Here is a 16216-nt window from a genome sequence, read left to right as displayed (position 1 = left end):
TGCATAAATGTCTTAAAAATTGACTACATGAAGTCCAAAGGACATGAATGACATCAATGTCACTTTCACTCATGTTTTGACATTATACAAGATCAAAACTATTGAATTTACAGTTCAACAATTATTTTTCAAAGAAGGTTACCTTTGCTCTTGTTCGTTTACATTGACAGATTGGCTTTGCTATGGTTACCGCACAATTTAGTACGTGATATTATAATGAGTTCAAGCTGCAACAGGTGAAATTAGAGCGCCTCTTTTCAAAACAAAGGGCCGCGCGATGATGTCCTGTCAAGCTGATTTGACCACAATCTCACGAAATCCATCGCAACACTTGATTTTCTGAAGGAAAAAAATGTTTAAACTGAGGGAGGAGGAGGAGGAGGAGGAGGGGGATAAATTACAACTAGTTGATGAAACTGACCCTTTATTGTTTACATCTACTACAGGAACTATATAACAGTATATTCATACCATGCAAGGCGACAAAGTATCAAAAACGCACGCGCAGTTCTAAAACAAAAAAGGTATAAATCTTATCGTGATATTTTGTAGCCAGATGCAGCATGGCAAGCTTGTTGACGATAATTGCTAAATGAATGAATGGAAAGTAGCTAAATGTTTATCTGGAACTAACGTCTAATATGTTGCATGCAAAATGGTGCAATTATGCAAATGAACAATTCCACATTACAATAATCCCCATCGTCAAATTCGTGTTAATTTTTGCCAATAGTTGCTGATTTTTTATAACAGAAAACATGCGAGGTGACAGTATTGTTCACTGTGCGCGAACTAGCAAACGATCACCAGAGCTCCTAAACAAAGGCCTGTTTATGAGTGCAATCTCCATTTTGAACAATGCAGCTTACTTCCCAAATGTGCTAAATAAAACTAACACTTTGGCGTGCATTTGAAAAATGCTTCTAAATTGCATTTGCAAGCAAACGTACCTGGAGTGCTGCCCTGCGTGCTATCATGGCTCCGAAAGCTGCTATCTGTACAGAAGCTAGCATCATCCTCATCTGGTAATTCTTCCAGAAAATCGGACTCATTGCCCACGGCCTCCTCTTCGTAGTCTGAGGAAGGATTCTCGTGTAAAAGTTCGTCTTCCTCCGACCTCAAACTAATATTATCCTCTTCCTCGTCGCTGTTGTCATCGTAGACCACCTTGCACAGTGGCCGTCTCCCCCTGCTGCCGCGACCACCTCTCGAACCCCTGCCTCTTCCTCTGCCCCGCGATGTCGTCGCTGCTCCAACTTTCCTCCGGCCCCTGGACGAATGGTAGTTTTCTCTCCGATTAATTTCTGTATCGCTGGTATCCACCACCGAACCCCGTCCGCGGCCACGTCCTCGGCCCCTTCCCCTACCACGGTTACCTCTCCCTCTCCCTCTTGAACCGCGAACTGGCCCAGGGGAAACCTCCTGCATCTCCGCTGCCTGTTTGGGCGGCCTTCCTCTTCTCCCTCGCATTGTAGCAGATGTATTATTTTTAATTTCAATTTTAGCGCGCGACTAGTCCACACAAACCCGAGAAACCGGGCAACCTCGGAAACCCTAACCAACGTTGCGATAGTCACAATTAGCCCCACCAAGCCCCGGGCTCAATTTTTTGTAGAATGTTCAAATAGAATGGCCGGCGTCCCGCTTTAGGTCGCCTGCAGTCGCCATTTTTCTTCGGATATCTCCCTCCACTGAAAACAGACAGCAGGCCCTGTATGGAGGTCACGTGACCACTATTCTACAGTAGACGCATTTAGTTCATAAAATGTGTTATCCATGCAAACGTGATGCCCCCACGATTGTTTATTTACGTTCACTTGTCATGCCAATTCACATAAATCAAGAACATATCGATTTATTACAATGTAACAGCATTGTCAATTTGCAGCTGACGTCGTCATTCTAGCCAGAATGTAAGCAAGCAATACGTAGTCGGACACAGGAAAGCTCAGAATCATGAAACCAAGTTGTTGTTTCAGAGTTAGAGCAAATATTATCACATATTAGGCAGGAGTTCACTATATGTCAACATTTAAATCATGTAGCTATTGGTAGTTGATTTGTTGTTATCAAAGAGACTCCGTTTGTAATTTTGATGCAGTTATTCGATTAACTTATTTTAATGGCAAAAAATACTCATTGTGTATTGCATTGGAAAATTGTATGCATTTATACATTCAAACATTGTGTTTACTTATTGATGCACACAGTCGATATTATGAAGAGATCATTCAACATTCTCGATCAGAACGTTAAACATCAGAACAGTTCCATCACCATGGAATGAATGATGGTGACAAAACCTACCAATGCAGCAGTTGTGGTGCAATACTGTTTCTTTTTTTTCTCTTTGTTGCTACAATGTTGCCTAAATCCCAATCTTATGATAGGGCCTAGCTACATGATGTTTAATTACAGTCTGTGGTTTATGTTCTCAAATGTAGCCTATTTAGACAAGGCCTACTATGTCTAGTATACTACTGGTTGATGCCTGCTCTCTGCAGTATGTCTATGCCAAGGCTTTTCTCTTTAAAGCAAGCACAACACAGCTCCCTATGATTATTTCCGGTGTTTAGTGGAACAGTTTGAGGTTATTAAGTCTAGCAGGCAGAAGTCTAATTATTTCGATGTTATAGCTACATTCTCAATAGAAGCAGCCAGCATAGTGAATGGTAGTTGAAGAAATAGCTAATAGTCTTCAAAATGATAAATAGCAGCAGGTTTCATTGGACATAGGTTAAATTGAGAATAATTTCATCTTTAAATATCAAGTTGTCGTGGCCGAGTGGTTAAGGCGATGGACTAGAAATCCATTGGGATCTTCCCGCGCAGGTTCGAATCCTGCCGACAACGATATCTTTTGACGACGTAATAATATCATGTGAATTTTCACTTTAAAGGGTAGTCCTTCTAATCCCAAAATCATTCAACTATACATTTGTTACGTAAATTCGAATGTAGTTAATGTCTTGATATTACCTACAGTCTTCATGCAAAAGGTGGTCCAACACAATGGAAAAGGGCACCTCCAAGTGTTAAAAAATAAATACTTAATTACTGGTTGCATGTTCCATGTAGCCTTTAGCGGTATTGCAAAAAATATTGATGTAGATATCTACATTACATACACTACATGACCAAATGTATGTGGACAGCTTCTCGTCGAACATCTCATTCCAAAATCATGAGCATTAATATGGAGCTTGTCCCCCCCTTTGCTGCTATAACAGCCTCCACTCACCGAGGTAAAAACAGTTTCAGGTTGGATATTCGACGGATATTCCCCTGTAGTTTTCTTTACGTCCACCAACAGCAGTTAGGGACCGTTAACATAGTGACAAATACAATTTTTCAAATTTAAATTTCTCCTAAAATGTTCAAAAGTGGTTCTAGCTAATTGTGTAGGGCCACTGAGCGTACATTCTGAACCTTGTTTGAAGTCAGTAGGTCACATATGACCAAGGAGCTATTGAAACGTTAAAGTTTGAAAATTTTATGTAAAAACATGTGAGATGAAAATGGCAAACTGAAATGTATACAATTTGTAGGCCCACTGAGTGGACATTCTGAACCTTGTTTGAGTCAAGTAGGTTTGATGACCAAGGAGCTATTGACATTTGTACTTTGTTTACGCTCCCTAACTAATTCAACTACGAATCCAAAATGCTGCTCACACTTCCACAAGTTTATCAGCTTTGGAAAGTGAATTCATGTCCAAATCGTGAAAAAATGATATGCAATGTTGTGAGCAATTTTTCCCAACATCATGACACTTATTTTCAAGTCTGTGGCTCAAGTGGTTTGAAAGCGCGAATATCCAACAAATGAGGTTGGGCACTGATGTTGGGAGATTAGGCCTGGTTTCCAACTGCGTCCCAATTCATCCCAAAGGTGTTCGATGGGCTTGAAGTCAGTCAAGATCTTCCACACCGATCTCGACAAACCATTTCTGCATGGACCTCGTTTTGTGCACGGCGGAATTTTCGTGCTGAAAAAGGAAAGGGCATTCCCCAAACTGTTGCCACAAAGTGAAAAGCACAGAATCGTCTAGAATGTCATTGTATTCATAGACTGTTATCTCTGCTACCGCACGGCAAGCGGAGCCCGAGCACCAAGTCTATGTCCAAAAGACTTCTACCCCCAAGCCATAAGACTCCTGAACAGCTAATCAAATGGCTACCCAGACTTTGATGCTACTGCTACCCTCTATTTATTATCTATGTATAGTCACTTTAACTCTACCTACATGTACATATTACCTCAATTACCTCAACTAACCGGTACCCCCTCGCTATTGCTATTTTACTGCTGCTCTTTAACTATTTGTTACATTTATTTTGAATTGACCTATTTTTTACTTAACACATTTTCTCTTAAAACTGCCTTGTTGGTTAGGGTTTGTAAGTAAGCATTTCACTGTAAGGTTGTATTCTGCGCATGTGACAAATACAATTTATGTAGCATTAAGATATTCCTTCACTTGAACTTTGGGGCCAAGCCCGAACCATGAAAAACAGCCCCAGGCCATTATTCCTCATCCACCAAACTTTACAGTTGACACTACGCATTGGGGCAGGTAGCGTTCTGACATCCACCAAAGCCCATATTTGTCCATGGACTGCCAGATGGTGATGTGTGATTCATCACTCCAGAGAATACGTTTCCACTGCTCCAGAGACCAATGGCAGCGAGCTGTACACCACTCCAGCCGAAACTTGGCATTGAGCATGGTGATTTTAGGCTTATGTGCACGGCTGCTTGTTAATGGAACCCCATTTCATGAAGCTCCCAACGAACAGTTCTTGTGCTGACGTTGCTCCCAGAGGCAGTTTGGAACTTGATAATGTTAAAACAGAGGACAGAGGATTTTTACACGCTTCAGTGGTTGGGTAGGCCGTTTGGAGTCTGACTGGATAAAAAAAAAAATATATGATCCCCACCTACTTTTAAAACCTAACTTGTGCCCGTGCCCATCAGCAACAGGTGTGGCTGAAATAACCAAATCCACTACTTTGAAGGGGTGTCCACATACTTTTGTATATGGTCCCATGTAATCTTAACTTAAACATACATATGATAACCATACAACTCATCATGATGGGACAAAGGCCAGTTTCATTTTGTGCATAGGCTATTTTTAATACAAATACTGTCATATGAATTCAGAATTGACTTTGTTAGAATGCAACGCAAAATGTAACTATAGAAAACATGTGCGACTAATGTGATTGGGAGACGTTATTCACTGTCCAAATCGCCTTCATGAAATACAACATTCAACCACAAGATTGTCAACCTTATGGAAGGTTGAGACCCATTTCTATTTTTAGACATGTCAGTATATTCCTATAAAAAAGGGGCAGTATGTTCCATAGGTTAAAAGTATGCCACGATGAAATATCATGGGACTATAGTTTTCTACATAATTCATATGAGCAAATATTTCTACTACACACGCCCTCAGATTATACAGAGAAATACAAATCACATGGCTATAGGGACCTCGGCCTCAGTATTCAGAACTTGAGAATCATTTTCTCTACACATCTGGGAATCAACTTGACTGATCCCAGATCTGTTTGGGCACTCATCGTTGAAAGCACAAGCAGACCTGGGACCAGCGTATGCATCTACAGTAGATTGGTATGATATAGCAGTTGAACCATGAACCTTTCGGTAGCATACCAAATACAAAGTGGAACAACGATGCAACTGACCAAGAGAATAATGAGGAAAAGGTCAATGGCAGAGTTTTATTAGAAATAATCTGTAAATATGGTCTAAAAAAGCTCAATGACTTCTATGGAGTACTGGCTGATGTCCTTCGACGGTTTCATTTTGTGGAGCTCTTGAAGGCTGCCCTCGATCTTCCCCAGTTCAGAAAATAGTTTCACCTGGAATGGGTAGACGGGGAGATGTTAAATCAACCCGTACAACAAAGAGCCATATACATACAGTATGTGCATCAGCGAGATGAAAGAGATGCAAAGTAAATAGCAGTAGTGTGCCAATTTACACAACAAAAAGAGTGTTGAAGCGTTTGGCTAAACTCCTCCGCTGGGTTGGTTCAGTAGCAGGCACGGTTTAGCAGAGTGGAGCGAACCACTGCACATCCGCAGACACCCTGTGTGACTGTGTGAGAGCACAGTCGTGCATCGTGTTCATCCTAATATTGTTGATGCTGCTCGTGACAGATAACGGCTAGCATTTATAATGGCAACACCACTTGCTTTTCCTGTTTGAACCACTGAAGAGGTAAACATTCCCCCCTGGGTGCCTCAAATGAGTTTCATTATCACAGCAATAAAAACAAATGACACTAGTTGTTATCAAGGGAACCATTATGACAAAAATGCTCAACTATCATTTGCAGTGAGGACCAAAGAGAAAGCACATACCTGGGACTTGACAAAGCTTTGGAGATTTGACAGCAATCCTTTGGCATCAGGAGCCATGACCAAGACTGTGAAATGAGCATCCAACAACAAGCACACCCAGTCAATGATCTAGAAAAGAAAATGGAAATTCAGAACACACACATTAAGTTAATGCTATGCAATATAATTACATGCATTCACATTTTGTATAACTTTAATGCTTCCATGTACCAACCTGTGTCATTGTGGGCGATCTCAAAACTGGCGTTTGTGTGTAGACGTCTTGGGAATATTTCAAATAGATGAACTGGAGGTACTGAAGAAAGAGCTAGGAGAGGAAAGGAAATAGAAGGATGCAACCAGTCTTTCAACATATCCTCATAGCTAACTGCAGTTTATAAATTGGAAGTCAATAGATAAATCCCACTATGGTATATTGCAGGATTACAGTCAATTCCAATTCAATTCAGGAAGTAAACAAAATGTTATTGTTCTTCAATGACGAAGATTGGAATTTACTTCCTGAATCGACTTGAATGAAATGGAATTGATCCCAACTATGGCATATTGTCAAGGAGATGAGAGACAGGTAGCTACTCACAATAACCTGTGGAGCATTGAGGTCCTTCAGGTGGGGGACGAGGAGGTTGTCACTGTACGGTGTCTGCAGGACCTCATTACTATGGCAGCACAGTTAAGTTATAACACCTCCACACATGTCTAAGAGTCATTTCTATGGACTGATATTAGCGCAAGGTAAACATTATGGTGCATTGCAGCAGACTGTTGACAATGAAATGTGTCATTGTATCTATCCCTATTAATGAACAAATCAACCAATTCAACAAACCTATAGCGAGAGGATACAGTGACACAGCCTTGTGTTGGTTCAATCCATCTGACTATTGATAATTCTATCAAATAGACTGTTTAATCATCAATGACATTATCAGATATTACTGTAGTCTTGCAATGGAACAGTGTTTAGGGTATTGGTTGTCCAGACTACACACAAGGATACAGTAGCACAGCCTTGTGTAGACCCACGGGGCAGACCTCCAGCTGCAGTGTGGGGTTCTTCTTATCCTGGTGCTGGGGAGGTTTGGGCTGGTGGTGGGGGTCACAGCTGTCCTCCTCAAACAGAGGGGGGCTGAAGCCGTTCTGTTGGCCCCCCCGGGCCCCTGCCGCCACCAGGCCCTCCATGAAGGACACGCTGTCCGGCTCCAGGCTCACCATCTCCACATCGCCGTCTGGCACACTTGGAGGAGGGAGAGCGACACACAGCCGTTACAACAACGATCCTGATTTCAGGCTATTTATATGAATTGACAAACTATGTATTTGCCGTAACAACACTTGGAAGCATTGGAAATGGTTCAAACAAAACAAGTTCTAGAAATAAAGAACTTCAAAATAAACCATTTAAAAAGCAATACACAGCCACAAAGAGACCGCTTGGTTTACAATGTGGTGGAAAGAATATGCATTGTACACAATGAGTAGAAACTTCAACCATCAAAACAATTAGGCCAACAAATACATAATCAAGCTCCAGCACTGGCAGGAAACACTATCCTGAACTTCACCAGAATGGATCTTATCCACAACGTATAGCTCGTTACAAAAGACGCCCCATACAACCATCGAGTTAGACTGACCCGATGAAGGTTTTGAGGCAGGCACACGTGACCACCTCAGGGATGTCTGGGAAGAGCTGCAGGCAGAGCTGACACAGGAAGTAGTCCTTGTGCTCCAGAGCCAGCAGCAGGAGGTCGGGACACATGCTGCAGAAAGACAGAACAGGTCAGAACCAAACCAAGGGTCTCAACAACAGTCTGTGTGAAAATACTAGAACAAAAAGCTTCCTTTCCCAGTCTCCTTTCCTTCATTGCTACTGATAGCCAAAGAAATAGGATAGGTACCCACCCAACATGTCTTCACCTATGATGTCTGGCAGTGTTTGAGACCAATTCAAGACCGGAGAAAAGAGTGTCAAACTCAAGACCAAAACCAGATGGGGTGGGAGGTCTGAGACAGAGTCAAGACCGAGCCCCGAAAAAGTCCAATTCAAGACCATGATTGTAATTTTGTCATAAGGCTACCATAATAATGAGTTCAACATATCCAGCATTTCAGTATTCATATCTCAGAACAACATATGGATTCTTTAGACTTTCAGAATAGTGAAAAAAAATGCAACCTGAGAGAAAATAGAGACACGACAAATTATTACTAAACCCAAGTCAGTGGAGAACAATGAGGGCCTTCTACAACTTCAGATAATTTATAATTATTGTTATAATTATTTAATAAATTACATTGTTCTTTTCAATTATGTTCTGATTGAATCTCTTCCGATTTTGTTGGTAAGGAAAGGTGAACACTGAAGAGAAAAAAAGATGCAATCAAGATTTTTTTGGGTGGTCTGTTGGGAGAGAAATCTAGATAGCTAAGACAGCCATTGGCTAGGCCATCATAAGCTAGATAGAAGGCATTTGTCATTCAACTGTATTAGGGTAACATTTTGGAGTGACAGTTGGGTTAGGGTAACCCTAATCAACCAATCAAATTGACTTGTGTAATAGCTGGGACATTTATGCTAAAAAAACTAAAAAACACATGGTAACATCTTTTGTTGCAGACCAGTTTGCAGAGGCTGTTAGCTTCTCCCTTTTCAAGAATAACTTTCAACAAGAGGTTAAGTTTCAAATGATCATCTGGTGAGTGGAAATTAGTTTTTTTTTTTATTGCACCACTATTGCTGTTAGCAATCTCTTTCAAAATAAGGTGTGAAATATTGTTGCATTTAAACATTTGGTCACCGGTTACTTTGTGTGCTAAACATGAAATATTTAATGCAATGGGGAGTAATAGTTGTACATTAGCGTAATGGTTGTGTTTTTCCTATTCTCATGATTGGGACCTACTGGCTTATTCTGTCCAAGTTTATAGACGGCTTATCCTTTAACATTATGCCGTCTTTCCATCGGCCCTATGCAGTGGTGTAGTGGTGCCTGGTAGTGGGTATACTCACATTTTGCTAAAGAAAAAGCCCAAGGGGCCTGCCCAGCGAAGGAAAGGTACCCTGTGTGAAAAATCCTGTTTTCCTATATATTTTTCAGATGAGAACCAAAAAAACAAAACAAAAAACAATTATATATTTTTTTGTATTTCTCCCAGACCTCCAAAATGGTCTCCTGAACATCACATTTTTGTTTTTCTATTATAAAATGTTATAAAATTACCATTTTGGAGGTTTGGGAGAAATACAAAAAAATATATACACACACACACAGTTGAAGTCGGAAGTTTACATACACCTTAGCCAAATAGTTTCACAATTCCTGACATTTAATCCTAGTAAACATTCCCTGTCTTAGGTCAGTTAGGATCACCATATTATTTTAAGAATGTGAAATGTCAGAATAAAAGTAGAGAGAATGATTAATTTTAGCTTTAATTTCTTTCATCACATTCCCAGTGGGTCAGAAGATTACATGCACTCAATTAGTATTTGGGAGCATTGCCACAACATGATGCTGCCACCCCCGTGCTTCATGGTTGGGATGGTGATCTTCGGCTTGCAAGCCTCCACCCTTTTCCTCCACACATAACGACGGTCATTATGGTCAAACAGTTCTATTTTTGTTTCATCAGACCAGAGGACATTTGTCCACTGAAAAGTATGACCTTTGTCCCCAAGTGCAGTTGAAAACCGCAGTCTGGCTTTTTTATGGCGGTTTTGGAGCAGTGGCTTCTTCATTGCTGAGTGGCCTTTCAGGTTATGTCGATATGACTCATTTTACTGCAGATATAGATCATTTTGTACCGGTTTCCTCCATCTTCACAAGGTCCTTTGCTGTTGTTCTGGGATTGATTTGCACTTTTCGCACCAAAGTACGTTCATCTCTAGGAGACAGAACGCGTCTCCTTCCTGAGCGGTATGACGGCTGCGTGGTCCCATGGTGTTTATATTTGCATACTATTGTTTGTACAGATGAACATGGTACCTTCAGGCGTTTGGAAATTCCTCCCAAGGATGAACCAGACTTGTGGAGGTCTTGGCTGATTTCTTTTGATTCTCCCATGTCACGCAAAGAGGCACTGAGTTTGAAGGTAGGCCTTGAAATACATCCACAGGTACACCTCCAATTGACTCAAATTATGTCAATTAGCCTATCAGAAACTTCTAAAGCCATGACAGAATTTTCTGGAATTTTCTAAGCTTTTTGAAGGCACAGTCAACTTAGTGTATGTAAACTTCTATCCCACTGGAATTGTAATACAGATGATTATTTCACTGATAATTCACTGTCTGTAAACAATTGTTGGAATAATTACTTGTGTCCTGCAGAGTAGATGTCAAAACTAAAGTGTGTTAACAAGAAATAGGTTAGAGTCACCACTCCACATAAGTGTCTGTAAACGTTCGACTTCAACTGTATTTATTTATATTTGTGGGGGGTACTGAGGAGTATATATTTGTAAAAATAATGTATTATTTTTGTGTTCAATCTGATTGGGTGGGCCTGTGTCCACCCAGGCCCACACTCCCGAGGCAAACAGGGCATGATGATTGAACTGCGCATCACAAATAGCCTACTAACCAAGACTTTAGACCAATACATGGTTTGCATCCCCAGTGTTGCCATTTACTGGTATAGATCATACTTTGAAACATCCTTCCTACCTACCCTACCGGCGTCATTCTTCTGAGCTGCTCCATGCCAAAACCAGTTGAGAACTGTGTGCTCTCGCTGCCTGCCAATGATATTCTGCTGAAACTAGGCTATGGGTGCACATATTAATATTTTTTGCGTGCTTCGCGATTGTGTAGGCTACTTTGTGCATGATTTCTCTATTGTACTACATAATTGATACGTCATAAGTAGATCCACTACACTACTTTGCATCAGTGGGGATTAAGGGAGTATACGCAACACCTACTACACCACTGTACTTTTTGGAAAAGGGCCACTCTCCTACGTGTGCTGGTATTACGATTGTTGTCCTTTCAGCATCATTAACCTGTCACGCCCATCATTCTGATAACCTCCCTGTCCAAAGGACCAATACTCCCGTGCCATAGGAGGTCCAGTCAACCCAATGCCACCCTCACCTGTGGCAAAGGCACTGTGTTTGCACTAGCCGTGCCAAGGCCCCGGGAGCGTAGAAGGCCGTCTCGACCTGGCTTCGGGCCACCAGCTGGCAGGCCAGCCGGCCCACTGAGAGCTGCAGGTCCTGGGCATCGCCTCTGGAGACCAGGGCCTCCACCTCCCTCTGGACCTCCTCCACTGGACAAGTCTGGAGGGGTTGGAGATGGACCACAGTCAACACCTAACTTAACATTTCCTCGAGGACAATTATAGTTGATATAAATATACTATGAAAGGGACTGGTCATTTGTGAGTCACTCACAATGTACAACATCAAAACCTGTTTGAGACTAAAACAGAAGAGCAAAATGAACAGTTGATCTAAGATACCTTGATAAGCTCCAGTACTTGGTCCACTGTGAGGGCAGGCGCTGATTGGCTCTTCCGTCTCAGCTTCTGTACAAGGGAGGACCAATCCGAACAGGTGAAATTAACATGAATCCATTCTGGTAGTAAAGTATTAGGGTTAGGGTCAATCAATTCTGGAAGTCAGGTTAACTTACACTCTTCCTGGTATCCACTATTTTGGTGGGCCCCTGTGGCTGATCCCCATGGAGTAGGGTGTTCCAAGAGGGGATAGCCACTGATGATTTGGACACTAAAAAAACGCAAATGAAATAAAAATCCTAGTCACTAAACTGTTAGTTTATAATAACATTTCAAGGGATGCAATTCAGATAATTTCAACAGTAATTGACAGATTAAGTACATTAGATAGGCGAGGGAAAAATATGCAATAAAGTATAACAGGAATGACATAGCTTCATCCAAAATGGCTTCCTATTTCCTATTCACTACTTTTGACCTGGGACACTAGGGATGGTATTAAAAGCAGTGCACTATATAGGGAATAGTGTGCCATTTTAGACACTGTCAAGGACGACTAACGCCTCTCTGGTGACTGTTTTACTGAGAAGATGCCATGTGACCTGCGATCCCAGGGTGTCGTAGTTTCCCCAGGGCCGAGGCCAGGGAGGACTTCTGACACTCGTAGGGAATGACCGAGAGGGCCTTGCCATGAGGGACAAACAGCTTCCCTAAATAACACCAGACCTGAGGGGAAACGAAGGAATGATCATTGATATAAATAGGAGTGAAGCGGGTCTTATTTAGTGCAAGATACAAGTATAGAGTTGTGAGGCAAAAATTCAAAATTCTGAGTATTCCTACCTGTCCACAGATTCTTCCCACCATCTCCTTGCCAGCCTGAAGAGTCTGGAAATTAGTATTCCAGATGCAGAGGAAATCTGAAATAAAAAAAGGATTGGATGGATGTCAGCAATATGGTGAAAGCTCCCAAGCATACAAGGGGAAGATATCCCACGTTGTTTACATGCATCAAATCTGAACTTCGAAAAGTGTTAATGTTGGATTGTGTGAATGTTTGTGAGAATCATAATTCAATCAAATTCATGAAGTAAACTACACTTCCAATTTCCCACATGAGGAAAATCGACATTTGAGTTTCGCTCCTGAATTGACATGGCATTGATCCCAACCCTGATATTTACCTTTGCCAGTCCTGGCGGAGGGATGGGGCATCCCCACCACAGCCACATGAGCTTCATCCAGGGCCACGGCCGAGGCAGCGCCCAGCTCCCCCTCCCCAACGGGCAGCCTCAGGCGCAGGCTACGAGGCAGGGCCTGCACCCCTTCCAGCCCCACAGGCCCCCGCACTGCCACCACACTCTGGTACACACAGCCGTTAGGGTCTGGAGAAAAGAGAGTGAGATAGAAGACAGAGACGCAAGTCAGGTCAATCATAGCCTTATGACACCATCACATAATTGAGAGAGCAAGTTTCTCAGGAAAACCGTAAGTGCTATCATGAGACTGGAGCTAAGATGATCAACAACCGTTTTTCATTGTTTGTGAAGTGCTTAATTGATATCGAATGCACTACCATTTCAACAGTATTTTGCTTATCTGGGGGGGGGAGGAACGACGACACACGATTAAAGCTGAAATATATAACGTTTTGGGCGACATGACCAAATTCACACAGAAATGTGAGTTATAGATCTGTCACTCATTGAAAACAAGTCTAAGAAGTGGTACATATGTTCTGTGTGTGATATTTCTATGCTCTCCGTTCTTAAGGTTCGTTTTTGCGTCTTTTACTTTTGGTTTTGTACACCAGCTTCAAACAGCTGAAAATACAATATTTGTGGTTATTTAAAATACATTTCACAGCATTTGACATGGTACATTGATTCTCTACACGATACATTGTTTGTTTTGTCACAAACTGAAAATAACTATTAGAATTTTAACAACCAGGAAATGCCAGAACAATTTCTGCATAATGCATCTTAAAATCTGAATTAACATCACTAACATTTATAACATACTACTTCGGCAGGGAAGTGACGGCCGTACTCACACAGGTAGAGCAAGTTGATGTGTTTGTCCCGGAGAGAGGCAGAGAAACTCAATGGGGGAGCTCCAGAGTCTTCTCTCTCAAGTCTATACTTCTGTAGGGTGTTGGGGTTGAGCCTCTGCACATACAGGAAGTGCTCCCCTTTCTGTGACGGACAACAGGGAAGCCATGTTAAGCACGACAATGTGGCACCGAATTCATACTTGCACAAAATATAGCACGTTGCAAATGGCACCAGGTTTATGCCTGCTCATTGGCAGGTCATTGAGCACACGGCTATTCAGTGTACTGGTGTACCGCAAGGAAAGGATATTCTACCTGCTCTGTCGTGAAGAGTACAAAGTGTTGTTTCTCAGCCACGATGTTGGTGCTCCACCTATGAGGTAACATGAAGACATTTGTCAACTGTGTGCTTCTCACACAAACTATTGTTACCCAAAAGAGCCAAGTACTGACAGCATTATCATTGCCTCTGACTCACTGTAAATTAATATGGTAGCAAGTTTTTTTTAGACTACATTTACATTTTTTTATATATCCATGGCTCTGTAAGAGAATAAGCCAACCGGCCTCTATAGTGATGGAACTAAAGCCAACCAACCCGAAGGTTATGGATCGCTAATCCAGACTAGTGTCCATTGTCTGACCTTATGACCTCTTTCTCCTCCACTGACAGGATGTCCTCTATGGGCTGCTGGGGGGCAGACAGGAGGGAGTCCAGGAGTCTGACTGCCCCTCTCTGAAACAGCACCACAGGCTCTCCCCCTGGGGCAGAGTGGACCCTCCATAAATCAGCAGATACCTAAGAGACACGCAGACACAGAAGTAGTTCAGACCAATAACTGTGAGACTTCGCAAAATGACTGCAAAGTCAGAGGGAAGCCTAAGATTTATGTATATGGCATAATTGTTTTCAATTATGGTACAATGACTTCGCTGGCACAGGTCATGTTAATTTGCAGAGTATGTCACCATAATTGACAAAGTCAAAGCAGATGAGATTGAAATTGTATGTGTGTGAGAAGCAGCAAGAGAGAGCTCATTCTTACAGTTGCTTTAAATGCTTTGTCTAAATTGAGGTCGTCTTCTTTCCAAACTCTGATGACCTAGTGAGTAAACATTTATTGACCATGAACAACATGAAGACAAAAACTTTATTTTAAGAATCAAGTCCAACTGTCAAATCCAGATGTTTTAAATGTGTTTAGTTTATATGTTTGTGGGACTTATCCACAAGTTTTACCTTGTTGTCAGAGACCACTACATATTCCTTGGTCTGAAAGTTGAACACTGCAGGACAAGTCAACAACTGTCCCTGTTTCACCGTCCAGCTACCCAGAGGCTTCTGGTCTGAAACCTGTCAACACAGCACCTCATACGTAAACACCACATGCCTTTTTTTCAACAGAAACACAACCATGGTCATATTAAAAAGGTACGTTAAGTTCATATTCAAGAAGAAGACGAGTGTGACTACCTTTTTGACAGTGGCACCAACGTCAGTAACCAAACAAACCCACGCCAAGCAGCTATCTAGTAGTAACGTTACTGTTCTCATTGAAACAGTACGTGTGATAATGTGCACGTCGATTGATTCAAGTAAACCTTATGAATACGCAGACTTCTAGCTAGATCGTTGATGAACACCATTGCAATACTAGTAAAAGTGAGCAATTTCTATTTTTATATGTAGCTATATTTTGAAACGCGTCGGATCCCCTACTGCAATGTCAATGGACACGAGTGTGCCATCATCCCATCGGCTGAGCTGGTTCATCATTCCAGCCACTTGTTTTGGTCAACATTACCTTGTATAAAGTGACAGCTCTCGTAGAATCGGTGACGATGACATGGTCACTGTCTCCATCCAGTTCAATTCCCTGAATTGCCGAATCTGAAGCACTTGGCGTTTGTACAAGTCCGCACAACGTGAATCCCTCAAACAGCGTGGCCATGCTGGATGAAGAAAATAGGAAGTGCAAACCTCGCGAGACTTACGCATGGCTACCATAGAGTATTCAGTGTCTGGTTTAAAGATGAACAACTTCGGTAAGATCAGACAGCGCCCCCCTGTGACTAGTTTATGGTATTTCATATTGAGTTGTGGTAATGTTGTGTGATGCCTGTAGCGGTGTGTGCCCCTGTGGTTGTATTCAATATACACTATTTATACAAAGGATGTGGACACCCCTTCAAATGAGTGGATTCAGCTATTTCAGCCACATGTATAAAATCGAGCACACAGCCATGCAATCTCCATAGGAAAACATTGGCAGTAGAATGGCCTTACTGAAGAGCTCAGT

The 16216-nt window shown here is 41.9% G+C and overlaps 2 protein-coding genes and 1 non-coding gene across 6 annotated transcripts in view; 1 reads left to right on the top strand and 2 right to left on the bottom strand.

The window, feature by feature from the left end:
• LOC135539363 (nucleosome-remodeling factor subunit BPTF-like) overlaps window positions 1-1721 on the bottom strand; it is a 52992-nt gene extending 51271 nt beyond the window's left edge. For 3 of the 4 annotated variants that reach the window (XM_064965196.1, XM_064965194.1, XM_064965195.1), the window contains exon 1: window positions 951-1720. In XM_064965196.1, coding sequence (XP_064821268.1) covers window positions 951-1470 — 520 coding nt within the window. In that variant the 5' untranslated portion in view covers window positions 1471-1720. Of the gene's footprint in view, window positions 1-950 lie in introns of all 4 variants that reach the window. The other variant, XM_064965193.1, reaches the window with a different exon arrangement.
• Window positions 1722-2771: 1050 nt separating this feature from the next.
• trnas-aga (transfer RNA serine (anticodon AGA)) lies at window positions 2772-2853 on the top strand. Its single transcript has one exon. It is a non-coding gene; the product is annotated as a tRNA-Ser (tRNA).
• A 2886-nt stretch (window positions 2854-5739) lies between these two features.
• Window positions 5740-15878, bottom strand: LOC135539362 (nucleolar protein 11-like). Its single transcript, XM_064965192.1, has 18 exons — window positions 15722-15878; window positions 15157-15270; window positions 14963-15019; window positions 14561-14715; window positions 14232-14289; window positions 13917-14058; window positions 13045-13245; window positions 12704-12780; window positions 12463-12586; window positions 12037-12131; window positions 11864-11929; window positions 11497-11681; window positions 8036-8161; window positions 7399-7635; window positions 6979-7057; window positions 6613-6705; window positions 6399-6506; window positions 5740-5894 (listed from the first exon to the last, which is right to left on the bottom strand). The coding sequence occupies exons 1-18, from the start codon at window positions 15866-15868 to the stop codon at window positions 5781-5783; spliced, it is 2178 nt and encodes a 725-aa protein (XP_064821264.1). The 5' UTR covers window positions 15869-15878; the 3' UTR covers window positions 5740-5780.
• Between the last annotated feature and the right edge of the window lie 338 nt (window positions 15879-16216).

The sequence above is a fragment of the Oncorhynchus masou genome, chromosome 5 (assembly GCF_036934945.1).
Source record: "Oncorhynchus masou masou isolate Uvic2021 chromosome 5, UVic_Omas_1.1, whole genome shotgun sequence".
Lineage (NCBI taxonomy): Eukaryota > Metazoa > Chordata > Actinopteri > Salmoniformes > Salmonidae > Oncorhynchus > Oncorhynchus masou.
This window is presented reverse-complemented; position numbering and strand designations above follow the sequence as displayed.

Coding starts and splice junctions, on each gene's coding strand:
- LOC135539362 (XM_064965192.1), bottom strand. CDS start 15,868: ATGGCCACGCTGTTTGAGGGATTCACGTTGTGCGGACTTGTACAAACG. Junction 15,020..15,156: donor TAGTGGTCTCTGACAACAAG/GTAAAACTTGTG, acceptor TTTACTCACTAG/GTCATCAGAGTTTGGAAAGA. Junction 14,716..14,962: donor ACAAAGCATTTAAAGCAACT/GTAAGAATGAGC, acceptor CGTGTCTCTTAG/GTATCTGCTGATTTATGGAG.